General features: G+C 39.7%; 2 protein-coding genes across 4 annotated transcripts in view; one reads left to right on the forward strand and one right to left on the reverse strand.

The window, feature by feature from the left end:
* LOC126371256 (organic cation transporter protein-like) overlaps window positions 1-5,196 on the reverse strand; it is a 328,816-nt gene extending 323,620 nt beyond the window's left edge. For all 3 annotated transcript variants that reach the window (XR_007566985.1, XR_007566986.1, XM_050016534.1), the window contains exon 1: window positions 4,872-5,196. Coding sequence is in view for 1 of the 3 variants with exons in the window: in XM_050016534.1 (XP_049872491.1) it covers window positions 4,872-5,035 (164 nt within the window). In the remaining 2 variants the exon portion in view is untranslated. The remainder of the gene's footprint in view (window positions 1-4,871) is intronic.
* A 1,383-nt stretch (window positions 5,197-6,579) lies between these two features.
* On the forward strand, window positions 6,580-27,200 carry LOC126371196 (structural maintenance of chromosomes protein 3). Its single transcript, XM_050016443.1, has 23 exons — window positions 6,580-6,690; window positions 6,806-6,920; window positions 7,162-7,301; window positions 7,440-7,598; window positions 8,157-8,282; window positions 8,864-9,031; window positions 9,422-9,513; window positions 10,201-10,354; window positions 10,937-11,166; window positions 11,615-11,824; window positions 12,490-12,589; window positions 13,677-13,823; window positions 14,712-14,870; window positions 15,741-15,899; window positions 16,881-17,092; window positions 18,100-18,262; window positions 18,760-18,923; window positions 19,789-19,996; window positions 20,259-20,435; window positions 20,823-20,959; window positions 23,740-23,917; window positions 24,852-25,034; window positions 26,131-27,200. Exons 1-23 carry the CDS (start codon window positions 6,676-6,678, stop codon window positions 26,341-26,343), a joined length of 3,609 nt encoding a protein of 1,202 aa, XP_049872400.1. The 5' UTR covers window positions 6,580-6,675; the 3' UTR covers window positions 26,344-27,200.
* The last annotated feature ends 418 nt before the right edge of the window (window positions 27,201-27,618 follow it).

The raw sequence follows: 27,618 nt of genomic DNA on the forward strand, positions 1-27,618 counted from the left end.
ACATACACTTCTCATCAAAAAAATCGAAACACTTCCGTTTTCATTGTTTCTGTCCGAATTTAACACAAAAAAGAATTCATACGATGAAAAAAAATACATAAATGTATAGCTGGCAGTTTGGCCATTACAGTAATAAGCGAAAATTCTAAATTCAAAATTAGAATTTCATTTGTTTATCTTATAAACGAAATGAATCACTGTTTTGAGACAAATGTGTGTTTAGGGTTGGAGTACATTTAGCGTTTAAAAACTAAAAATTGGCGCCTATCCTTAAACTTTTTGTTTTTTATTTCAATACTGTGACTTTGGGACGTCTGAAAAAAGGTTTTTTTTCTAAAACGTATGGATACTTCGCCCACAGAAGCCGCCCAAGTTGTGGCATTGCTGGATTCTGGCCTTAGTCAGCGTGTTGTGGCTGCAAGACTGCATCTAAGCCTGTCATCTGTTCATAGAGTCTATAAACGTTATCGGGAGACTGGTTTGTTCACGCGCCGTTCAGGATCTGGCAGGAATCGGGTCACTTCTGAGCGAGATGATCGATTTATTGTAACAACTTCTTTAAGAAATCGACGCCTTAACGCTTTTCAACTGCAGCAGCGGCTTCGTGTTGTACGAAGGGTGGCTGTAAGTGACTCTACAATTAGAAGAAGGAAGGATCGTGGACTGGTACCGCATAAGCCAGCAAATGGGCCGAAATTAACTGCAGACCATCGAAGAGCGCGCCTTAACTTTGCACGTGAGCACCTAAATTGGTCATACCTACAGTGGAGCAAAGTTCTCTTTTCTGATGAGTGTAAAATTATGCTGTATGGTAACGACGGAAGGAACAAGGTCTACAGAAGAGACGGAGAACGCTATGCACAATGCTGCATTGAAGAAAAGGTCAGCTATGGTGGCGGTTCGTGGACGGTTTGGGGAGGAATCAGCGCCGACGGTAAGACAGAGCTTGCTTTCGTGTCTGGGCCACGTCTGCCTGCACTAAACTGTCATCGGTACGTCGAAGAGTGTCTCGAGCCTCATGTGATGCCCTATGCACATTTTATTGGCAATGGCTTCATATTCATGCACGACAATGCTAGGGCTCACACCGCGGGCGTCGTACGAGATTATCTTAACGAAGTCGATATCTCTATTATGGAATGGCCAGCAAGAAGCCCGGACATGAATCCCATTGAACATCTGTGGGATGAATTAAAGAGACGAATTCGAGCAAGAGATCCTGCCCCAGAAACACTTAGCCAGCTGCAAGATGCAATCCAAGAGGAATGGGACAATATACCACAGCATGTGATCGTGACTCTCATCCGATCGATGAAGAACCGTATGGAAGCAGTAATTAGAGCTCGGGGAGGGAATACAAGTTATTAAATAAACGTTTTTTAGCTTTTTTTTTCATTTACGTGTGTTGTTTTATCCATTTCCTTTATACTCCATACGGAATAAAAATGACTCATTTAACAAAATACGAAACCTATGAAAAATTCATTTAAATTTAGAACATTAACATTAAGATTTGATAAGCTCATATTACTCACTATTAAACGACATTTAACATTTATTCCTAAATGTACACATTTTTCTGATAATCCTGACAAAACGTAAACTTGCAAGGTGTTTCGATTTTTTTGATGAGAAGTGTATTTGACATTTAGTGAGACTTACAGTTCAATTTGTCAAAAAAGTTAATGTGACATGGTACCAAAGTGTAGGTATACATATTAATGCTCGTGACCGTTCACAATAACGCGTGTCAATTTATCACACACTACGATTACTTATTTATATTTGCAAAGATTTGTAAGTACTTGACCCATATTACAACATTGTGTAGTCATCAATTCTTACGTTCATTCAAATTGTCAACAATTGTTTAATTATCTACTTAGGTAGGTATGTCAATTTAAATGCGGGCGGTTATTACGTTGAAGGTGAAATGTTAAAAGATACAAATGTGATACTGTTCATTTTTTGACGTGACTTAATGTAGATTGTCCCTCAAATAACTACTTGGACGGACAAATGGGGAGCGCTGAAACCCTCTCGCCAGGAAAGTTCTACGATGAATATGACGAGTTGTTTGGTGATAGATAATCAGCCAATCGCTTGTGATTTGCTGGTGAACTCTTTTAAACAGAGATGTGCTGTTTCCGGGAATGTTCTCAAAGTGGGCATAGAAGTCACAGAAAATACGTAATATAAGTAGTGTTGCAAACTCTTCGCAGATTTTAATAATCTTTTTACATGTTTTTTTTTTTTTTTTCATATTTCTTCTTTTTTGACAACCTTTTGTATCTTGGTTTTGTTTTCTGCTTACGTCTTGTTCTTGTTGGTGAAAATACATTAAAAATCTCTCTCAAACTAAGTATGTGTTATTTATTCATATAGTAATACAGTCCACATCATATACGTATAACAGCAGCTATCACCGTAGCTTACAAGTAGCAATAAAAAATAAGTATATTTAAGCTTGCACAAAGGAGGACCGGAAGGGAAGGGTTTCTGAAGGGTATTTTTTAAATTTTTCACAACTCGTTCACATAGAAATTGCGGCGCGGTTTCGCGGGTTGGTTTTTTGCGGGTTTACCGATGTCTGTATTCCAGTGTTTGTAACATTGTTTTTATAAGAAAATAAATAAATAAAATACAAAATCCTGCTCCTCCTGCTCACAACCCTCTGGTTACCGCCTGCGTGTATTATTTTAGTGTTATGTTTATAATTGTTTAGCGGCGGCGTGCTCAGCGGTGAAGGAAAGCATCGTGAGGAAACCCACATTCCCGAGAAATGCATTTTCAGAGGTATGTGGGCTGGTATCCCGACGCGGTTTGAAAGGTCAGACAGGCGGTCGATTCTGTAAAAGACCGGACCTGTCAAATCTTCAGGTTAGGTAAGCGTACCCTGTGAAAAAAAGGGATAATGCTAGGGAGATGATGATGATGTTTATGATTGTTTAACTATTGTGACTGGATATCTAGACCGCAGGAGGTTAAAATTAAGTATAAGTATATTATGACAATATAGCTCGAAAACTTCGCATGGACAGGATGAGGACAAGGTGGTGTAATGGTTAACACGCTCCTCCCGGCTTGACAATAACTGCGGGGTCAAGCCCCGTCTGGGTCCAACATTTTCCATTTAATTTACTTTGTAAAATTAGTGATAGTACCTTACTTTAAGTATATAGGTAAGTACTTAGTAAGTACATGTTTTTAAAAAGGAACTCAATATCCTCAGTGTCCTTACTATCTTTTCTGTGTGTGACAGCATGGAGCCACATATTATCATAGGTAATTTCTTTACGTTTTATGTAGTAAGCATGTTTTTATAACTGTGTACAAAATGATACACTAAAACTAAAAATATTTTAAACAACCAAAAATAATAGTACGCCAGTACTACGTTAGCATTCAAATGACTTTTCCAAACATCCATTATCGTTGGCTCTTACGTTTACTCTAGCCATAGAGGCAGCCAATCAGCTCGCGACACCAAACACTTCAGGTCCCCGATACCGACCCCGCCGGCGTGGTCGACGATTTCCCTCATTCAGCGCTTATCGCTATCGACCCACTAGGGTCGATTAATTCTTTCAAATATTTTTCCTCTCAGACGACGCCCTGAGCCGAGGTTCGCGCCCAACTGGGCACCCTCAGGCCTGTTGTCTTAATTGTTGTACCGGGTGAGAGCCTTCAGCGCTCCCCATTTGTCCGGCCAAGTAGTTAATGCCATCTGCGGCAAATCAAAAAAAAAAGTCACGTCAAAAAAAAAAAAGCTCTTACGTTTATATTTTCAATACGATTAAGCTTAAGCTTTCTCCCTGGGAGAGATCATTTTGTACGCCTTTCCCTTAAATACAATAAAAATAAACGCTCTCGACTATGACGGACGTAGTTTTGTTACTAACATCCCGTTAGCATAAACATAACATACAATAACTAAGTAAGTATTTATCAACTTCTACACATACCTGCATAATCCGGGACCAACATTGAATTTACTACGAGTTATTAGGTAATTACGTTACGAAGTAGCCGCCTCTATCATACCCGTAGAAGTAATTTAGAGGAATATTAAAGGAATAGAGAGTGGTTTGGCTGGTGGCTGAGTTCGAATAGGGACCCAGACCAACAAGGTTTAACGTAGAACCCTTGCCCAGGGATACGGGTGAAGACCTCAACGGTTGAAGAGGCGGAGGGGAGCCATCGGTACGGAAATGCAGGACGGAAGAGGCGAGTCACAGGGACTGTAACCTGGAACCTGACAGAGGGCAGTAGTAACTGTCAGTACTATTCAGAGGTGGAGGACAGGAGTCCTGGTACGGTTTTGAAATAAGCAAACTATTCTGGGCGCCATTCCACGCGCGTCAGACAGAATACTGCGGGACGGAAGGCAACAGGGAAACCACTACCTATTTTTCCCTAAAAAGTAGCATGAAGAATGCTACACTGACAAGAGAGTGGCTCATAAATTAGTCATGATGATGAGAGTATGGTGATAGATACCTAAATATTGAGGAGTTTTTCTGTGTATAGACCATCTCTACAACAGAGAACCTGTCGCCACTAGTAAAACGTAACAATAAAAACAATTTTGTAATGAACCACGAAACCCACTACCAATACAAATAATATACTTTTTATTATTTTTAAGAGGCATTGCCCAAAAAGTAGCGCATAGTTTTTAAAAAATTCGTTGTTTCAAAGTTTGAAATGATACGCTAAAGTTACATAAAACCATTGTTCATTTCAAACTTAATATTGTACTTTCAATAACTTCAAACGTGCCAGAATTTATTTGTTTATGTAAATAGGTACTTATTTGTTAGTAGAAAAAGTTATTTACATCAAAAGTTTAATTTCAAATTTTTTCTCACCTGTAATTAACGTCTTCAGCAACAAACACATAGTTGACTATACTCATAGATACAACAAACAGTGGTAGGCAGATCAAAATAAATTGTAAAGTTTGATATCTGCCGAAATTTTCCAATTCTTGAAAGACATCTTTATTTACAGACGATACGTCAGCCGCCACCATTATAAAATAAGTAAGTATAACTCAGAAATCAATTAGGAACAATTGGTAGTTATTTAAATGCACATTTCGAATTTTAAATACGCTCGCAAATAGCCAGTGGCGTTTGGACTGCCGTTCACTGTGAAATAATGCATTGATATGCAACAATAGGAATCGCGACGACGAAAATATACCCACCACACTACATACTGTTTCAATATGTGATTTGTAACTAATATATAAACAAAAAGCTGACGTGCTTCTCATTGTCCAATTTTACATAGCCATATTTCAGTTTAATTATGTACCTAAGTATCGATACCTACATAAACGTTTTTCGGTTACACACGCAACAGCTGTCAGAAATATAATGAACCATGTAGTAATAATAATTTTGACAAACTTTCGCCTTGAGCGAAAACTTATTATGCAAGCACATTTTTCCAAAATCACGTTGTTTATTGCGAATTTTTGTTATAAGTAACTAGCTATTTCATTCCGGGTACGGCCTCCTATGGTTTGAGCGTTGCACTCACGATCCGGAGGTTCCGAGTTCATATCCCGGTGGAGACATATCACAAAAATCACTTTGTGATCCTAGTTTGCTTAGAACATTACAGACAGATCACCTAATTGTGCGAAAGCAAAATGATCTGTGCTTCGGAAGGCACGTTAAACCGTTGGTCCCGGCTACTATTTACCGATGTAAGTAAGTAGTCGTTACATGAGCCATGTCAGGGGCCCTTGGCGGCTCAATAATAACCCTGACACCAGGGTTGATAAGGTTGGTATTCCATCTCACAACCCACACGATAGAAGAAGATTCCAAATAAAAATTGTGTATTTTTATACCAATTGAAACTAAGCGTAATAAAAAATAGCGTACCTATCTGTTGCGAGGTTTTGTTAGATAAAATCCCATCACAATATGATTTTGGAAAAATGCGCTTATGGCGTTTTATTTAAGTACCTAAATTATCAATTTGTTATTATGAGGGATTTTGCAGGCCACGTTCTCCAAAATAAATTTTGATGACGCTGTATACTTTTAACATTATAATTAGGTACCTACCCATTTTCTAAATGGTCGCCTACATATTTATTCAAAAATATAATGTAATGCGAGAGGAATATACATAAAAAAATTATCAATTGAATTGTATAGGTAATGCTGTATAAAGTTATGTTACTACCCATATACCTAAAAAAGAATACCTAGTAATGGGTGGAAGATGTGTTGTGCCGGCGTAATAACAAAAACAAAGATAAAAGTTGCATTTTGTCTGTTAATCCATGAAATTAAGAGGGTTAAAAGAAGATAACATTGTACAGCGCCATCCAATAGTTTTTTGGGGAACGTAGCCTGGAAAGTCCCTCCTTCATAAGACTTCATGTTGAAATTCACGATTTTACATAGATAAATGGACTTATTGAAATAGCTGTAAGACTGTCGTTCCAAAATGTTTTTATTGTCGTTCTTTTTTATATCGATGAATGATGGAATTGATTGATTGATGTCGATTGAGGCGGATTTTAATGGCAACACCAAACTAAACATTTCAGAAAAAAAAACAGATTTGACATTTGGTGATTGTCAAGAAATGGCGGTCAACGTTTTACACGAAACAATTTAGTGTTTTTGCAATAAATTCACAGTGAAAATGCATATAAAACAGGTATAACTAAGCGCTGTCGATTTATTAATGCTTTGTTTGTGTATTAATTACGTTTAGTTCTGTCTTAAGTGCAATATTGAAGTGGCGTCATAAAACAATAACATTGTGTTTTTAGGTAATCATCCAGGGATTTAAGAGTTACCGCGAGCAGATTGTGGTGGAGCCGTTTGATAAACGACACAATGTAGTCGTCGGTCGTAATGGCTCCGGGAAAAGCAACTTCTTTCACGGTACGTATTCATACTAACTTGTTACCTACATCTTCGAAATACCTATTGACCAGGGGTTCTAAAAAGGCCAGATTGAAGCAATTCATTTAAAACTACTGTAATCTAAAGCTTAACATGTTTTTGTACAATGTTTCCCCCACAAAAAATTAGATATTTTTATAGTACTTTGGTTTTTGGATGAAATTATAAGGGCAAGTTTAGCAGTCATATCAAACTTCAATGTTGAATATTTGTGTTTTAGCTATCCAGTTTGTGCTCAGTGATGAATTCTCACATCTACGGCCGGAGCAACGTCTGGCCCTGCTGCATGAAGGCACAGGACCAAGAGTCATTTCTGCCTTTGTTGAGATCATCTTTGATAACTCGGACAACAGAATTCCAGTAAGATTGACTGAAACTTAATTTTTAATTAAATTAAAAATGTTTTATGAAGTTAATGCTGTAGAATAAAAGAAACAATTTATACACTTTTATATAATTTATGAGTAATAATAATTTTAATAAAATGTGTTAATTTAGATTGAGAAAGATGAGATATTCCTGCGGCGAGTGATTGGTTCAAAGAAGGATCAGTTCTTCCTCAACAAAAAGGTGGTTCCTCGCTCCGAAGTGCTCAATCTGTTGGAGAGTGCTGGTCTATCAAACTCCAACCCTTACTACATTGTCAAGCAGGGTAAAGTGAGTATTCATGATTCTGTTATAAGCATCATCTTGAGCTTTATTTTGTAATACTAAAGTGTAGTTTTCTAAAACTAACCTTGTAAAATCAAATAGGACCTTAATTAATATTACAAATATCCAGAATATTAAATAATTACCATTCGCAAACCACTTTGGTAATATTTATTCTTATATTACTTAAATATTAAATACCATACAAAAACTCTTTACAAAAGAAAATAACAAAAACTAAATAATTACCATTCACTGGCCACTTTGGTAATATTTAGTCTTATATATTATATATTATTTTGATATAAATTTATATTAATTATATTATCGATAAATACCATCAAAAAAGCTATTTATAAAAGAAAAAAAGCAAAAGATGTACAATAGGCGGTGTTATTGCTAAATACATAGTAATTTATTTTAGGCAACTTTACGTTGAAAGAAGCAAATAAAAATGTTTTGGAATACTTTTATGCTGTAAAAGTTGCAAGGCATTTACTATTTAATGTTTATTTCTTACATTTCTACAGTATAGAATAATTTGTAACTGTTTATAACTTGTAGATCAACCAAATGGCCATAGCTCCAGACTCTCACCGGTTGAAGCTATTGAGAGAAGTTGCGGGAACCAGAGTATATGATGAACGCAGAGAGGAGTCTGTCACTATACTCAAGGAAACAGTTGGGAAGGTATGCATGCACACAATTTTAAGTTTTGGTTAGTTGAAATGTGACATATTTTTGTCATTTACTATATGGGATACTATGCATAAAATAATAATTTTGAACTTTTCTTGATGCTTTTAATAAGCATCTCAAAGAAAACGATTCGGTATGTAAATTTTCAAGTGTTCTTACTATATAAAAGTAACTTCGTATGTTAACTTTTAAAACTTAAACTACTCATTTTAAAGGTCTGTGTAACACACACACACACACACACGTTTACTAATCCCACTATCTAAAAATCATGCAAATAAAATCACGAAAAGAAGGCTACTTTTTTTCTTAACTCGCCGCCCGCGAGTCTGTCCGTGTGGATTTCAGTTATCCACCCCTAATTAAAATAAAAACTGTCCTATCTTCTTTCCCAATGTTTAATCTATCTCTGTACCAATTTTCATCCAAATCAGTTTAGTATTTTCGACGTGAAAGCGTAACAGACAGTTACTTTCGCATTTATAAATACTACTCCTTTTATATATTTAGATATTAGTAAGGATTTATCACCAAATTGAATGTAGTCTATTATCAATACATCTATTGATCAGGTGGAGAAAATCAACGAGTTTCTACAGACCATTGAGGAGCGTCTGAAGACCCTGGAAGAGGAGAAGGAGGAACTGAAGGAGTACCAGAAATGGGACCGCGCGCGGCGCGTGCTCGAGTTCATCATACATGACACCGAGCATAAGGAGAATAAGCGCAAGTTGGATGAGGTATGATTTTGCATTTTTTCTATAATTATTAATTCAATTCTATAACTATCTTTTCTTAACCCCAATCAAGAAATGGGGTAGTTTCCAACTAGTCAAATCACTTACTTTTTAATAAAGTCAAAACACGTCATAGGAAAACATGATAAAATGTCACTCACAACATTTTTCTTTATTCAAATTCATAAATAATTTAAATAGAAACGAACCGAACGAACGAGCCGTGATAGCCCAGTTGGTAGAACATGAATTTGAAAACAAATTCGACAATCATTGGTTTAGTCCTGTGGCGGATTTGAACCTGCGACCTCAAAGTGATAGGCAAGCGTTCTAGCAACTGCTCACCGTTCTATACGTAGTATAAGTCTTTATAGTTATACTTTCTACACCCAGTTAGAGAAACTGCGCACCAACAGCGGCAAGGAGCAGCAACACTACGCCGACATGGTCAGAGAGGCTCAGGAACACGTCAGGGAGGCTAACAGGTAAGTTTTTTTTTTCTAGCCTTGATTGTCCCACTGTAGGACAAAGGCCTCCCAAACTTCCACTTCTACCTGTCCTAAACGAGCTCTCTCTATTCCGCCTCAAACCCATCCAGGCGGACATAGAATGCTACTTTGGAGCACTTCACCTATAAAGCACTATTGCAATTTGACATTTGCGCTTATAAAAGTAACATTACGCAGTTACAGTTACGAACTAAATTTGAATCTTTGGTCACAATAGATTTCGCTATGTCGCAGTGGCAATTCGGGCTGCATCAGTTCGATCTCTCTCAAATTCAAATAAAAAAAAAAACTTATTTTATTTTGACAGCTCTTAAGCTAGTGCCGTCCTTCACTTACAATAAGTGCAAAAAAGAGATAGAGATAGTTTTGGTCCTGTCAATTTAACTTAAATTAAGTTGGTGGTTGCCCGAATCGGCATCATTGTCAACATAAAACATGAATAATAAACATAAGCTCACAACTACATCCCAATTGGGGTAGTCAGAGGTATATCCATCGCAAGATGATCTAAGTACACACGATTCACCGAGCTTTTTGTTAGACGAACGAGATAGGTGGTGACTTGGTGAGCCTTATCGCCTTTATATACCTATAAATATGTATAATAATTAACTTTAAAAACAAATTATTTATGAAAAAAATAGTAATGATATTCTTGAACAGGAAACTTAAAGAAGCTCGAAAAGAAGTTGCCGCGGCGCGCGAGGAGAAAGACATCCTGAGTACGGAGCAACAACAACTGTTACGCGAGAAGACCAAGCTGGAGCTCGCCATCAAGGACCTCACCGACGACGTCGACGGAGATAACAAGTCCAAGGTAACATAACACACACTATATAACACACACAACCTATGAACACATAACATACCCCCTTTGGCCGCCATCGCAACCACGTTTCGCAACCAGTTGCAAAGGAAGAATTTTACTCCTTTGTTAGCAACTAGTTGCAAATGAAGAATGTTTTGTCTTAATACGCAACCAGTTGACATATAAAATAATCAATAATAATAATCATATAAAAGAGCATATCACACATAAAATAACATAGTATGTAATCAGAAATTAAAATCATATATTCAACGTAGTTATCATAGTTCAAGGTCAATGTAACATATAACAAAAAAGATGAATTTAATTTAATCTAGAATTTTGAATGGAATTTTTATTTTTATGCCTTGTATTAAAAGTATTCCTTTCACAGTTCCTCGGAAGGAGAGATACATTTTTACGTACATGCATAATGTTTTCGTAAATATATTGACTTGCGACCGTCATTATATTTATTCTGTATCCCCGAAGGTAGGCAGAGATGTTTATATGCATCCACTTCTCGCCAGCTGTGTTAATAGTGTAATTTCCTACTTAATTATTTAATCCGTACTTTCATTATACCCATAGGAACGAGCAGAAGCAGAGTTGGAGCGCCTCAGACAGCAGATATCAGAGAAGGAACGCGAACTAGAGGAGCTGAAGCCTAAATACGAGGAGATGAAGGCGCGCGAAGAGGAGTGTACCCGCGCGCTCGCGTTGAACCAACAGAAGAGACAAGAGTTGTACGCCAAGCAGGGGCGAGGCACGCAGTTCACTTCCAAACAAGACAGAGATCGGTGGATCGAGAAGGAATTGAAGTAAGTCCATGATATCACCTTTGTTTCTTTGTTAAGTAGGATAGGCTCGCGTTTGACCACAATGCCACCTGATGGTAAGTGACAGTGTGGTCTAGGGATCACGCTTACCTAGCAAATGTCTATTCACTCAAGCCTTGACGACTCCCAGATTATGACGAGTTGGAAAAACAAACCCGACGCGCAGAATACGCGCGTATACGCGATTCAAACGCGATTCGATCGCAACCTTGTAACGAAAATACAGCGATACAGTTTGTATCGCTTCAAACGCGCGAATACGCGCTTCATGCGCGCGCTTGTATCATCAATGCAAACGCATCAATCAGCGTCTACGGCGCGACGCGTTCCTGAAACGCGCGTCTTCTGCGCGTTTAAAATACGCCGTGTGCTAAGAAACCCTAGTATTCTCCATCAACCATAAAATTATAACCAAATCCTTACATTCCAGGTCACTAAACAAGCAGATAAAAGACAAGAAAGACCATGAAGGCAAACTCCGCGACGACCTACGCCGCGACGCTACCAAACTGACAGAACTAGAGAAAAAGATAGAAGAGTTGACGAAAGAGATGGAGAGACAGAGAGTGGCTATCGACGAACACAACAAGCAGTACTATGAGTGCAAGAAGAGGAAGGATCAGGAGCAGAGTGCTAGGAAGTAAGTTGTATTCTCCTTTTATGGGGTGGTGCGTTAAGGGGAGATAGCAGATATGACGAAAGAGACAGTGAGTGGACATCGACGAACACAACAAGCAGTACTATGAGTGCAAAAAGAGGAACGATCAGGTGCAGAGTGCTAGGAAGTAAGTTGTATTCTCCTTTTATGGGGTGGTGTGTTAAGGGGAGATAGCAGATATGACGAAAGAGACAGAGAGTGGACATCGACGAATATAATAAGCAGTACTGTGAGTGCTAAAAGAAGAAGAATCATTTCTCTTTTATGGGATGGTGTCTCAAAGAGATTATAGACGGGAGTTGAGGAAAAATGAAATCAAATATTACACGAAACAATAAAAAATAAAATAAAATTTGTTACGGGTTACCAAACGGGTAACCCGTTCGGGTTACGGGCTGACCAAATTGGAGATGTCTTTAGAAAAGGTTTAGTACGATCTACTCTGAACCAGCGTGCGTGTATGAAGCGATTGATGAATGTGGAGTAAGCAAGAGAAGTGTGTGAGAGAAGAAAATAGAATTCTATTGACTCTGCTTACCTCGGTGGGAAATAGGCGTGAGTTTATGTATGTATCTTATTACAGGTAATGCGGACCCAGGATGTTAGTAAACAATACAATACAATAATTTTGAATACAATATTTTCAGTGAACTGTGGCGTAAGGAGACAACCCTGACCCAAAACTTGTCATCTCTGAAAGAGGACTTGGCTAAAGCTGATCAGGCCCTGCGTTCGATGGCTGGTAAAGTGAGTATAATTTATAAGCCCACACCTATTTCTCATTGAAAAATGCCACGTCTCATCTGTTGAGCAGAGACCACGACGGAAAATTCCACTTGATATTAACTCAGAATAATGAGCTGATTATCTCCCTCAGTATTTGTTACGATATCACTTACACGCCATACAAGTACGTACGGGTAGCCATACGAGTATGTATGGGTGTTAGTGACACCGTAACGAATACTGAGGGGGATGATTCAGACCATGATTCCGAGTTGATATCAAGCACAATTTCTTTTGAAAAAATTAACAGATCAGATTTCTTTTGCGACAGAAAATTCCACTTGATATCAACTCAGAATCATGGCCTGACTCTTCCCTCAAAGTTTTCGTTACTATGTCACTAACGCCCTGTATAATAAGAAAATAACTATAGTTTATTATTATTGCGTCTGGCAGAAATTTATCCTGCATGGATCATATGTCCACTTTAAACTCTCAAGCAAGTTTGCCGCATCCGTCACACTATGCAGCTCGGCTATGCCACCTGAGAGACGGTGTAGGGGGCATTCCTTCAATATGTGAGAAAGGGTTTGATCCGGGTGACCGCATTCACAGTAATTATACATGATGTTAGTGACATTGTAACGAATACTGAGGGGGATGATTCAGCTCATGATTCTGTCGTCTGTGAATTGTCGCAAAGTTCATGATTTTTTTTAAATTATTTTCAATTCTTTACTTTAGCGACTATCATCGTATAATATCGATATCAAATCAGAATCATGGTCTGAATCATATCTCAAAAGTTTTCGTTAAGATGTCATTCTCTCTCTTTATTTAAGAGCTGAGCTCTTGTCGGTGGAGTAATCGCCATTACTCCATAGATCGAGCGTGTAGAACGGTGGTTGCCCCAATCGCCTTCCGTTCCGCAGTACACCGACCAATTTCTCAATCGGTAATGTTCTAGGTAGAGCCCTAGAATCCATTTCCTCGGCCTTCAACCAGTACTGATACCACTAACGATGTCGAACCACTAACACCATACCATTACCAATGGTAACGATACCATTTACGATGTCACTTACACCCTGTAAATGTATTATTCCAGCCAATCCTAAATGGTCGCGACAGTGTGCGCAAAGTGCTGGAGACGTTCCAGGAGCGCGGCGGCGAGTGGGCCAAAATAGCCACGCAGTACTACGGACCCGTCATCGAGAACTTTACTTGTGATAAGACCATCTACACTGCTGTTGAGGTTAGTGCTATTCATTCTAGAAAATTGCTTCGAAAAAATTCGCAATCAGACGAGATTTAACCCGGAATTCTTGTCTATGAAACATAATTTTCTCTTTTCTGACGTAATTAAAAACAATAATCTTTTGCCCAAACTTCAGTCACAACAAAACACTTGTTCGGTAACCCTTCAAACCTAGTTTGGTTAGGACAGTATAGGCTGATCACCTGATTGTCCGAAAGTAAGATAAAGACACGTTAAGCCGTCATGTATGTAAATAGTTGTGAGCCATGTCAGGGGCCTTAGCGGCTCAATTGTAATCCTGACACCAGGGTTGACGAGGTTAATCCACCTCGCAACCCACACGATAGAAGAACACTTTATTGCTCATACAAACACAGAATTGGTACAAGGAAAAGATAAAAGTGAGCAAATGTGGCCTAAAAGCGTTCTTTGCCAAACAACCTCCGATAGAAAATGTAATATGTACATATACAAACTGCAGTGTAGCGCGCAAATAGGAAGCTTATTTTCCTTGATGTGGAGGGTTATGTAATCTCAAATCCTAGCATTTGTGATTGGCTAATATTTCAATACATTCTCTCTCTCTCTCTCCTTGGCATTTATTATTCCCATCTGATGGTGGGGTCTGCCTTCTTCCTACTTCTTTTCCACTTCGCTCTATCAGACGTGTCGTTCTCGGAGACATTGCACATGCACAGGTCCTTTTTGACCACATCCGCCCATCTTGTTTTTGGTCGTCCTCTTGGTCTAAGCCCTGGTATGTTTAGATTGGCTAATAATAATAATAATTCAATACATTGTTAGTTGTTATTTTCAGTGAATCGGAAATATGTGAGTTAGAGAATAAGGCTTTAAATTGATCTCCTTAAATTTTCGTCCGACCAGGTAACGGCAGGCAACCGTCTGTTCCACCACATAGTGGAGTCGGACACTGTAGGCACCAAGATCCTGAAGGAGATGAACCGACAGTCGCTGCCCGGGGAGGTCACCTTCATGCCGCTCAACCGGCTGCAAGTGCGCGACATGGTCTATCCTAACGACAATGTAAGTTGTTCACATAGATTTACTACCGTACATTGCACATCAGCGCTCAAAAAGTGGGACGCAAAGTTACTGTTAATATAACGACGTTGACAGTACTTTACCTAAGTGCGCGATTAGGCGCCGAACTGGTAAAAAGAAGAATGGAACATCATATTTCTAATAAGTAATGACTTTGTGCATGTTATCATAGTATAAACATTTTAATTTTTGCAGTAAAACCCACCAAAATTATTATTTTAGTTTAAAATACACTAAAACAAGTAAGCCCGGTCAATCCGAGTCGCAGTATAACCCGACCGCGTTACGAAGCACTACGCGCTAATATACGTAATAAGACGAAGCGTACTTTCTTAATTTGACACGATTTTATTAAATGTATATACCGCTGTGTACGAATGTATAGATAAACAAACGCTAAAATTTCGCCGCATTTTTGTATCAAGCACTGTATCTACGGTAGTAGTAAATCAATGGTTGTATGTGGTTGGTTGTATATGGTTGTGTATATTTATGTCCGTATACTCGTAACGCTGAGATTGCCATACTCAATAGTTAAACAATGGGTTTTGGATTTTAAAAGGACATTCGTTCTTACCTCTATATACCAGACAGAACCGGCCAACGGTGCCCATTCGGGCGTACTTAACCTAATTGTAGTTTGACAGGTCTTTATTTAGTAATCAGAATTTCATAATTTATCTTGAACCTAATAAACGACCCAATTTTATATTTTATATCCATTATAGGCGGCGATATGGCTCACCGCGGTGTGGGTACTTAGTTCTTTTTGCGATGGAAGTACCTCTGACTACCCCAATTGGGTTATGGTCGTTAGCTTATGTTACGTTACTGACACAACATTCCTTCCAGAACGCAATAGCCATGGTACAGAAGCTGAAGTACGACCCCAAGTACGCCAAAGCAATGAAGTACATATTCGGCAAGACGCTGATCTGTCGTAATCTCGAGTGCGCCACCGAGCTCGGGAAGCAGTTCCATCTCGATTGCGTCACCTTGGAGGGTGATCAGGTAATATACTTTTAGCTTTCACTAACCAGTTGCGTTGACCATTATAAACGGCGATACGACTCAACACTTATCATATCGTCGCTGGAAATCTCAATTGACGTAAGGGACAAATGACAGGATTTCAGGAAAAAAAAAATCATTTCTTGATACTTAAAGTCTCATAACTTTTGTAATTCTAAACATATTGAAAGATGTTAAATACCAAAATTCTTAGAATTTTCTTGTCTACCACTTAATAACTAGCATAATAAGAAAGTTACTAACCCTTACGCCCTAGTGTTATTTAAAAAACTTCCCTTACAACCATTAGGTAAACATTTTTTTTGCATTTTTAGGCTGTAAAGGTCAGATTTTTTAATATTTTGTGTATTTTTGGGTTGTAAAGGTCAGTTTTTTGTCATGTTGGTCTAACAAAAGCTTGGGGAATTGCATCTAGATATTCGCTGTAGTCCTGTGGTACACCGGCGTGCTTCTCAAAACGGGTGCGCCGGTTCGAACCCCGGTACTGGACTTGCACCAATGAGTTATTAACTTAAGTGCAGTTTTCACTAACAAAGTTGGCTCGTTGATAGACGGCGATACGGCTCAGCACCTATCACTTTGGACTAAGAAATCTTGGTGAGGTATTCACTTAGTACATCTTGTTATGTTCCATTGGGATATGATGCTGTCTCCATCCCTAAACACGATGCAACCTTAGGTAGAATCCTGCGATATTGTCCTCGCGGGTACTGAGGAAGCCTATACACACTCCAGACACTTCATACAAAAACCTAGTTTTACACAGACACTACACATTGACGTTATCGTACACGCGCATCTGTGTGTGTGACGTTTGACGACCATATTGAAGACTAAAGTAAGACCGAGGCGGTTATGTAAACCTAGCTCAGACGTTAACGGGAAGCGGAGAGTTGCCGTTCTGTACGTAGTATTAATCCTCATTCTATGACTAACTTCTAATCAACTGTACTTCTTCAGGTATCATCAAAAGGCTCGCTGACCGGAGGGTACTTCAACCAGTCCCGCTCTCGTCTGGAGATGCAGAAGACCCGCTCCGAACTGATGGAACAGATCACCACGTTAGAACAAGAGCTGAGCCAACTGCGACAAGAGCTCAATAAGACCGAGACTAGTATTAACAGCATCGTCTCCGAGATGCAGCGCACGGAGACCAAGCAGGGGAAGGCCAAGTGAGTACAAAGAACAACATAAACAGCCTATATACGTCCCATTGCTGTGCACAGGCTTCCTCACAATCAATCGGAGGGGTATGGAGCATACTCCACGACGCTGCTGAACTGTGGATTGGTGCAGGTATTTTTACGGCTAATAACTGGTACCCACGGCTTAACGTATCCTCCGAAGTACGGAATCAATCATCTTACTTTTTCGGACAATCTGGTGATTTAAACCTGCAAAGCCCTAAGACAATGTCATTAGGAATCGAACTCGGATTTCCAGATCGTCAGCCTAACGCTCTAACCATGGAGGCTGTTGGATAATTTTTTTGACGTGACTTGTAGCTTTACCGCAAACGGCATTCATTTCGGTCCCGGCTTCTATTTACTTAAGTAGTCATCATCATCATCACCAGCCCATTAACGTCCCCACTGCTGGGGCACGGGCCTTCCCTATGGATGGATAGGGAGTTCGGGCCTTAAACCACCACGCGGGCCCAATGCGGATTGGTGGATGTTAACGACTGCTAACGCAGCTGGGACCAACGGCTTAACGTGCCTTCCGAAGCACTGAGGAGCTCGAGATGAAAACTTTTATTTTTTGTGGTCACCCATCCTATGACCGGCCTTTGCGAAAGTTGTTTAACTTCAACAATCGCAGACCGAGCGCGTTTACCGCTGCGCCACCGAGCTCCTCTTAAGTAGTACCTACTGTATTTCATCGTTACATGAGCCAAAGCGATAAAGCGACTCAATAGCAACCCTAACACCAGGGTTGTTAAGGTCGGTTATTGATCACAAAGTAACCCACAAGACAAAATAACAATGTATTACGAAATAATTCCAATTCAAAATATCTTTATTCATTAGGTAACATAGTTACATTTTGGATCAATTTTTATATAAATATATTATTTGTAGAACGTCTCATCCGCCTAAAACTAAAAATATTGAATACAATTTCAGTAAATTGACTGCTTAATATTATGGTTAAAAACTTGTATTCTCTCTCCTCTCAGAGACATCTTCGACAAAGTGAAGGCAGACATCCGTCTCATGAAGGAGGAGCTGGCGTCCATAGAACGGTTCCGCGGGCCGAAGGAGCGCTCGTTAGCACAGTGTCGCTCCAGCCTGGAAGCCATGCAGGCAACTAAGGAAGGGCTCGAGTCTGAGCTTCATCAGGTAAATGATCGTACATTCCACCATATTTAAGTTCTTCTCTGCTTGACTTCCAGATGGTACTAAAACTAACATAGCCGGCAAGGAGTCTGCAGTTACTACTAACACCTTTATGCAGAACCCACGCCTCTAGACATACCTCTGCCTATAAGGACCTCCATGGTCGAGTCGTTGAGCGTTTGGCTTACGATCCTGAGGTCCCGGGCTCGAATCCCGGCGAGGACATATCACAAAAATCACATTGTGATCCCTAGTTTTATCAGGACATTAGAGGCTGATCACCGGATTGTCCTAAAGTAAGATGATCCGCGCTTCGAAAAGTACGTTAATTGGTTAGTAGGTGTCATGTCAGGGGCCTATGGCGGTTCAATAATAACCCTGAGTTGTTGAGGTTGGTTGACCTTCCAACCCACACGATAGAAGAAAAAGGAGCCCTCTGCATATTTCCTCAGGGATACAGCGTGATACTGTGTTATTCCTACATGTGTATGTTTCCACAGGAACTTATGGAGCAGCTATCAACAGCCGATCAAGGCAAGGTGGACGAACTGAACGACGCGATCCGCCGCCTCACGCAGGAGAATAAGGAAGCCTTCAGTGCGCGTATGAACCTCGAAGCCACCAAAAACAAACTTGAGAATCTGCTCACTAATAATCTCATTAGGTATGACTTCAATTCCTCCTAACCTAAACTACATGACTCTCCATCTCATCACGCAATTATCCTCAACTCAAGGGCAATACCACTCATTCATCACTTAATCTCAGGAACTGCAAGAGTTTCAAATTTTGCGTAGGGGATTAGTGAAATTCAGCCCCTAAATTCGATAAAAACGATTTCGTTTTTAATTATTTTTCTAAACAATCCTTACAAAGGAGTAAAATAGAAAATATTTTAGTTATGGGGCGGAAGGCGAGAGGGAAACCACTGCCTTATTTTCCCCTAAAAGAGTAGCATGAAGAATGCTACACCGACAATATATAAAAATTAGTGATGATGAAAGCTATCGACTCCAAACTCACATAATACACTACTCGTTTAATGTATGCCCATATAGATGGCTTTGCAGCCGTTATAAGAAAGAGAGTAGCATCCTTGATGTGCAGGGTGCGTGGCAGCGGAAACAGCCTCTTGAAAACTGTAGTTGTAGCAGCCTGTGCCCGGAGTTCATTTTTTGAGCACTATACAAAGGCTCATATATTGCCGAAACCCAGCTCTTTATTTATAAATTGTTAAGCTTTTACTCCGTGCTTTTGCTCCGTGCTTCGGAAGGCACGTTAAGCCGTTGGTCCCGGCTGCATTAGCAGTCGTTAATAACCATCAATCCGCACTGGGCCCGCGTGATGGTTTAAGGCCCGATCTCCCTATCCATCCATAGGGATGGCCCGTGCTCCAGCAGTGGGGACGTTAATGGGCTGATGATGATGATGAAGCTTTTACTAGCTATTAAGTTTTCTGTCACACTAACCCCTATGGATGTGTAAATTACTAAAACATATTCTGAATTTGAATTTAATTTCCCTCCCAGACGCAAGGACGAGTTGGTCCAAGCGCTGCAAGAGATATCGGTGGAGGACCGCAAGCGGCGGTTGGCTAACAGCAAGGCAGACCTGTCTGGCGCGGAGAAGCGCATCAAGCAGATCAACAAGGAGATGGAGGATGTCGAGCGAAAGGTTCAAGCCGCCGTCAAGAACGAGAAGGCGCTCAAACTCGAGCTCGACAAGTGGAGGAACAAGGTGCGTCAAATTCCTAGTTACAAAGTGGAGGAGTCATGGACCTAAAGGTACCTAGTTAGTAAGGATGCAACGAAAACGATTGAGGAATGTGGAGGAAGCAAGAGAAGTATGTGAGGATCAAAGCAAATGAAATTCCTTCCTTAGTGTCGGCATGGGCAATAGGCGTGAGTTCATCTATGTATATCATTCTGACATGATTTGTGGCTCTGCCTACCTCATTAGAGATTACGGGAGTTTATGTATCTGTGTATGTATTTTCCAGGAAAAAGAAGCCCAAGACAAGATGGAAGAGGACGCAAAAGGTCTAGAGAAGATGGCGTCCAAAGAAGTGTTGTTACAAGAGAAGATTCAAGAGTCCCTGGACAAGATCGCGGCGCTCGGAACACTGCCCAACGCGCCCGAGCTGCACGCCAAGTACCAGAAGATGTCGCTCAAACAAGTAACTGGATTTTTCTTGTTTTACAGTTCTCCATACTGTCCACCTAAAATTCGTCATAAATTGCTATAAAATGTGGACCAACGTGGACTGTATCCCGTTTGAAGGATGAATTACGAAAAAGAAAAGCCATCAGTTAGAAAAAGGCAGTTTTGATTGGAAATAAGTTTTTCTAAGTTATTTACTTTCCGATCTTGAGGGAATAGATATAACACTATGATTTTGCAGTTAACGCTGCGCAAAGGGTCATAGTGTAAAAATATAACCAAAACAATATGATTGTTTATGCAAATAGCATGGGGAATTTAAGAACACTCAACCTGATGGGAGAAATAGGCAGTTTTTATCTTCATTGAAATAATTTTAATAAATGTACTTATTTCTTTCTAGCTATTTAAAGAACTGGAAAAAGCCAACCAGCATTTGAAGAAGTACAACCACGTGAACAAGAAGGCTCTCGATCAGTTCATCAGCTTCTCCGAGCAGAAGGAAAAGCTGTACAAAAGAAAAGAGGAACTCGATATTGGGTAAGTACAACTTTGCTATTCTTTTCTAGCCGTGGTAGCCCAGTTGGAAGAACGCTTGAGATCGCAAGTGTGAATCCCAACATGGGCCTAAACCAATGATTTTCGAATACATGTTTGAATTATAAATGATTATCACATGCTCAACTGTGATGGAAACCATTGCGACCCACCGACATTCTCATGCGTTTTAGGTATGTAACCTAACATGTACTGGGCTAGTTTTCCCTTCGCGCGTTGGAAGGTCAGACAGGCGTCGCTTCAGTGAAAAACCGGATCTGTCAAATTTCTCAGGTTAGGTAACCACGTGAAAACGGGGTAACGCTAAGTAAAATTATATAGGTTTGTTTGACAACAATCTCATAAAGTAATCAATCATCACATGAGCAATGATGGGGCCGATGGTGGAACATACTCACCTAGCAAACGCAAATGTTTTGGAAACACATATTGCGGCAACCCGAAAGATAAAGCATTTTTAATAGTGACCTTTATTATACAGATTATATAAGATTGGAAATTTAACAATAAATACATTCAAACGTTCGTTTCATTATCATACCGTTTCATATGATGAATTATATTCGTGTATACAACACGTTTGGCTTTTTCCGCGTACATGAAATCAATATGTGTAAGATCATCAATGTAATACACTTCTTGTACATCGGGTAATTTGTATGTCAATATTTCCACATCGAACGGACTCGACAACCAATCATTTTCACTGTGAAATATTACTATGGGTGTCGTAATTTTACTCAAGTCGTACTCGGGAGGAATAGGCTGTTTGTATAACTGCATATTTCTTTCTTTACCGAAATCATAGCGACTAAATGTTCCCGATTGCACCAGCTGACCGTAGTGAATAAATTGGTACGTCGACGAACTGCACGGCATGTGAGCAAACACCACTGGTAACAAATTTGAGTTTATGTTGTTGTGATTGTAACCCACTAATAAAGATACGAGACTATCACATTTCGGAAGTATAAGACATATCACTTTCATAATATTGTTGAAGAAAGATAAACTCGAAGAGGCAGAGTTAAAGGTTGCCAACCACGCCGTCAACAATGTGTTCGAGGGTGAGAATAATTTCACTATCGGACTCTTCACATGACTGAGGTACGCGACAGGTGACAACGAAAACATCATTTTGATTTTATCGTTATAAGCCGGTTTCATAGACGCCATGACGTAGAAACTCGTCGTACCCTGAGAATGTCCGACGTAATACAAACTTGTTTCCTTGGTTACGGCGAGAATGTAGTCGATCGTTGCAGGGATGTCGTACGTTCCAATTTCTTCCCATGAAAATTTCCAGAAGTCTGGTTGTTTGTTGGATAGCTTGACGTGGGTTGTGGAATACTTGTTGCCTCTAGCGTTGCCCATCCAGACGTCGTATCCTTCGTCAGCTAGGAGGTACGCTAGAGCTTTGTCAGGGCCTTGAAGCAACCAACTATCAGAGCTATCCATTAGGCCGTGCATCAGCAACACTATGTTTTTTCCACGCACATTCCTGCCGTTTGGTATTCTATTCACCCTCAACAAATACCCGTCATCCGTCTGTACCACGTGCTCCTCTACAGGGTACCCATGTTTAACTATTAGCTGTGAGGCATTTAAATACGCATCTTCCAGTATACTTGTTGGGGAGCTTCTAGGAACGTCGCCGGTGAATATTTGAAACGTATATCTGAGTTCTTCCAATACACCAGGCAATTCATTTAAACGAATCACAGTTTCGGGATACACAATGTTGTCTGATTTCACTTCATATTCAGAAATCACTGGCACAATAATTCGCAGTGTGAGCACCAGCAAACAACGCCGGAACATGATTAATGTTTGTAATCGCTGATTACTAAATGTAGTAAATTGTGATGTTTCCGAATATAACCGTGTCCAAAACGTTTTCTTAACCTACTACTAATCACCGAGAACACTTGACACACAGTCTTAACAGCTTTTTAACGACCAGTAGTATGGTTGCACTTATTTTCCGAAATTATCTGAAAGAAGTCGTGTATCGTATTTGGGTTAATTCGGTAATTATTTTTGCGGCAATATCGGGTGATACAACAACGAGAGATAGTCCATTATGTCCTTGTATATTATCACTCCGTCCGCAAGTCTCGACTTGGCTTAACGACTTCCCCAAATATACTACAGGGTGTAATTGATACCGTAACGAATACTGAGAGAGATGATTCAGCTCATTATTCTAAATTAATATCAAGTGGAATTTTCCGTCGCAAAATTAACGATTTTTTAAATTATATTCAATTCCATACTTTTGCGACGAAAAATTCCACTTTACTTTCTATTAACTCAGAATCAGTAGATGATTGATCATCTCCCTCAGTATTAGTTACTGTTTCAATTACATTCTGTATTCCGTGGTATAGTGGTTAGAGTGTTAGGCTCACGATCTGGAGGTCCGGGTTCGATTCCCGACGGGGACATCGTCGAAATCACTTTGTGAGACTGTCCTTTGTTTGGTAAGGACTTTCATTTTCAGGCTTGAATCATCTGATTGTCCGAAAAAGTAAGATGATTCCGTGCTTCGGAAGGCACGTTAAGCCGTTGGTCCCGGCTATTAGCCGTAAATACACCTCCACCAACCCGCATTGGAGCAGCGTGGTGGAGTATGCTCCATACCCCCTCCAGTTGATTCAGGGGAGGCCTGTGCCCAGCAGTGAGACGTATATTATATAGGCTGTTTATGTTAATGTATAATAAAACTTGATCATATAAAATAAACCACGTTTCTTTTTCAGTGGCGAGAAGATCCGCGAGCTGATAGAGACGCTAGAGCACAGAAAACTTGAAGCCATACAGTTCACATTCAAACAAGTGAGCAAGAACTTCACGGAGGTATTCAAGAAGCTGGTGCCGCAGGGCCGCGGCAGCCTCATCATGAGGGCCAACGCTGATGAGGAGGGCGTGCATCCTGATGTAAGATATATATACATACATACATACATACATACATAAACTCACGCCTATTTCCCACCGGGGTAAGCGGAGACTATAGAATTCCATTTGTTTCAATCCTGACATACTTCTCTTGCTTGTAAGAGATATCGTATAATATCCTAACTTCACGGACTCGAGTAAAAAACATTTTTGGTGTATCACCGCCAAGATAAAAAAAACGTTCTTTATTTATGTATAAATAATAAATTACGTTAGCACGCTTCTCGTCAAAATACTAACCTTGTGGAAAATTAAACCATTCGGTTTGAGTTTTTGAGAATATATATAAAAGAATAGAAAAACAAGTAAAAAGTAAAACATATTAAAAAGGTGTCCTATCGGCGACAAACCTCGCAAGTTAATATTCCGGATTGTCAGAAAAATGTTATATAGGAATAAATGAAACATACATAAGCTCACGGCTATATCCCGATTGGGGTAGTCAGAGGGTACACCCGTAGCGAGATGAACAAAGTGCTTACACCTCACCGAGCTATGTAATAATAATATGTGAATACATTTTACAGTGGATATTGTAATATTTTTATTTTTTAATATTTATGTTCCAAATTTAAAATTTAATGCAACGCGTGATTTGTTGAACTAAAATTCGGAGGTGTTTCGTTTTTTTTTTGATGGGCAATTCATCTAAAAATAGCAATATTGTAATTTGACACTTGCACATATAAAAGTAAGTGCGCAATGCAAACAAATGTCAAATAGCAATATTGCTTTTTTAAGTGAATTGCTTCGATGGCCTTTTTACCCCGATGTATAAAAAGAAAATAAAATAAATAATAATTATAAATTGATTATTATTTTTATATTGTTTCCATATCTCGGGCCCATAGAGTCCCGGACTTTTTATTATTATTACTGTAAATTGGATTAAAACCAAGTGTTATGTTTGCAGCGCGCAAACGCTGACCAGTTCACCGGCGTAGGCATCAAGGTGTCGTTCACGGGCGGCGAGGGCGACATGCGCGAGATGAACCAGTTGTCCGGCGGACAGAAGTCGCTGGTGGCGCTGGCTCTCATCTTCGCCATACAGAAGTGTGATCCGGCGCCCTTCTACTTGTTTGATGAAATCGATCAGGTATGTCTTGCCTATCAACCTAGACATTCTACCAACTAACATACATTACATAACATGATCTCACGGCTATATCGCCAAGGCGCAGTCCTATTCTTTTTTTTAAGTGCCTTATTGTAGGTTTGCCGCAGATGGCATTAACTTCTTGGCCGGAGCGCAGTCCTATGACTACCTATGGTATGGTATGATGTACCTATGATACCTCCATCGCAACATGAACTAAGTATCCACACCTCACCGACCTGTCTAGAGGGCTAACATGCTTACCGTAACTTAATTATCGATCAATTCTATAAATTTTGTCGAAATCGAGAAGTTTGTTCTTCCCTAACATGCGTGACACGTGATTTTATCCGTACTTTGACAGAACGATATGACTTATTTGGGTTCATATATTAGCACCAATCGACAAGACGACATAATTATATCGTCTGAATCGATAAGATGACCGTGACTAAATTTTATCACATTGCGCATGTTAGCCCTGCTGGGAGACCAACGTGACGTGTAAACATAGATACATAAGTTTTACGCCTATTTCCCGTTGAGGTGAGAATCGGGGAATCAGAGACCACGGAATACTACTTACTACAACTCTGTCACACCATTTTCGTTTCTTCCACTCTCACCAAAGACTGAAAGCTCGCCGGTTTTGAGTACTAACCAATTATTCGTAAAAATCAACAGTTATTAGACAGTGATTAAACAGAAACCGTGGAAGTAGTATAAGGTCACTATTTAGACGATAGGTATGCATGGGAACAACCGCCTGGTAATCAATATTACTACTACTGATGTAAGTACGTAGTCGTTATATGAGTCATGTCAGGGGTCTTTGGTGGCTCAATAGTAACCCTGACACCAGGGTTGATGAGGTTCGTAATTCACTTCACAACCCACACGATAAAAGAGATAATATTAGGCAGCCAAATTATTGAAATTATAATCAATATTTTTACGTTTTTTTTTTAATCTGGATTGATGGATTGTCCCAGAGATCGCAATGAAGAAGCGTAACGCGATGGATAATGCTCCTTACCTTATCTTATATGACAAAGGTCCACATAAAAAAATACTAACCCCCAACATTGTCCAACAGGCGCTCGACGCTCAGCACAGGAAAGCAATCGCCAACATGATCCACGAGCTGTCAACGTCAGCCCAGTTCATCACGACCACCTTCCGACCGGAGTTGCTAGAGCATGCGCACAAGTTCTACGGAGTCAAGTTCAGGAACAAAGTGTCTCACGTCGAGTGCGTCACGCAAGAAGAGGCGAGAGACTTCGTCGAAGATAGTGCTACCCACGCGTAGATTTTGTATGGAAAACAGTGGCTTCATCACAGAACACTAAAGGCGAGTTTCGATTAAAGTGGACAGGAGTAGGTTTCCACCAATCACTGCGAGGGCGACAGTATCTTCTGTCTCGCTTTCTCGCATACTGTGCTCCGCTTTAGTAGAACCCACGATTTAAAGGAGTTGGCAGCAGTTCGTTTCGTTAACAACAGTTTTGTGCTAACGTTCGGAGCGTAAGACAGTAGAAGGCATCGCATAAACGGTACAATATAATGACGTAAACCCGGAATTGTTCCCAACAGAGCTCCATTCACACGCCAACTCTTTCTTATTGCTCTAGCTATGTACATATTCCGTAATATTGGATATGGTAATGCCTAAATCTTTTTGTATGAACACGCAAAATTGAGTGAGATACCCTCTCGATTGTGCATGTTAGTATCCCCGGAGATTCGTAGCGAGCCTGTCGCGAAACTCGGGATTGTGACCCCAATTTAAATGGACATTATTGCAAAGGGATTGGTAACAATTTATTTAGGTACGTTCTTTTTATTTGGTATTTTTTTAGTTTTGACGGATTATAATTATTTATGTGCTAAGATCTTCAATTTTTCTTAATTTTCCTCAAAGTACTCGTTACTTAAGACTAGAAATAGCTATTTTTAATTTATCACCAAATTTTTGATCATTCATCCTGACATAATTTATTTCTTCTAATATCGGATTACTGTAATGATTCCAAATGTTTTCTATCAGTACAAAGACTAATTGATAAATGTATAACTAAAGGACAATGTACTTCCGCAAGACTTTAAAACGTGACGTTTGTTAATTACATTTAATGTTAAGTTAAATATAAATTTTCCATTTTATAAGTTTGACTTTTATTTTTCATATTGGCAAAATCCGGACACTTCATACAAAAATCTCCTTCTTACTCAGATGTAGTGTATGCCACTTTACCCCGCGTGCGGACGAGACAGTCCACGCGCGCTCTCTTACTCCTTAAATATATGTAAAGAAACCAGACATGATCATATCTGACCATCAAATAGAACACATAACTGGTCAAATACAGTCGCAACGGACACATAATGGCATTCAAACATTTTTATTTAGTTCGACGCACGCATTCGCCTCGTCGATTCTGCGGCGATCGCTGTCTCGCTCTAGCAAATAACGGTTCTGAGTAACAGTAAAAGGATAAAAAAGTACGATGAGATGCTGACAGATTTGTTTATGATTTTATCACGTTCACTTCGACCACGTATTGGGCTTAGTTCTCCAAAGTCG

Source organism: Pectinophora gossypiella, chromosome 12 (genome assembly GCF_024362695.1).
Source record: "Pectinophora gossypiella chromosome 12, ilPecGoss1.1, whole genome shotgun sequence".
Classification (NCBI taxonomy): domain Eukaryota; kingdom Metazoa; phylum Arthropoda; class Insecta; order Lepidoptera; family Gelechiidae; genus Pectinophora; species Pectinophora gossypiella.

Coding starts and splice junctions, on each gene's coding strand:
- LOC126371196 (XM_050016443.1), top strand. Junction 7,302..7,439: donor ACTCGGACAACAGAATTCCA/GTAAGATTGACT, acceptor GTGTTAATTTAG/ATTGAGAAAGATGAGATATT. Junction 8,283..8,863: donor TCAAGGAAACAGTTGGGAAG/GTATGCATGCAC, acceptor TCTATTGATCAG/GTGGAGAAAATCAACGAGTT.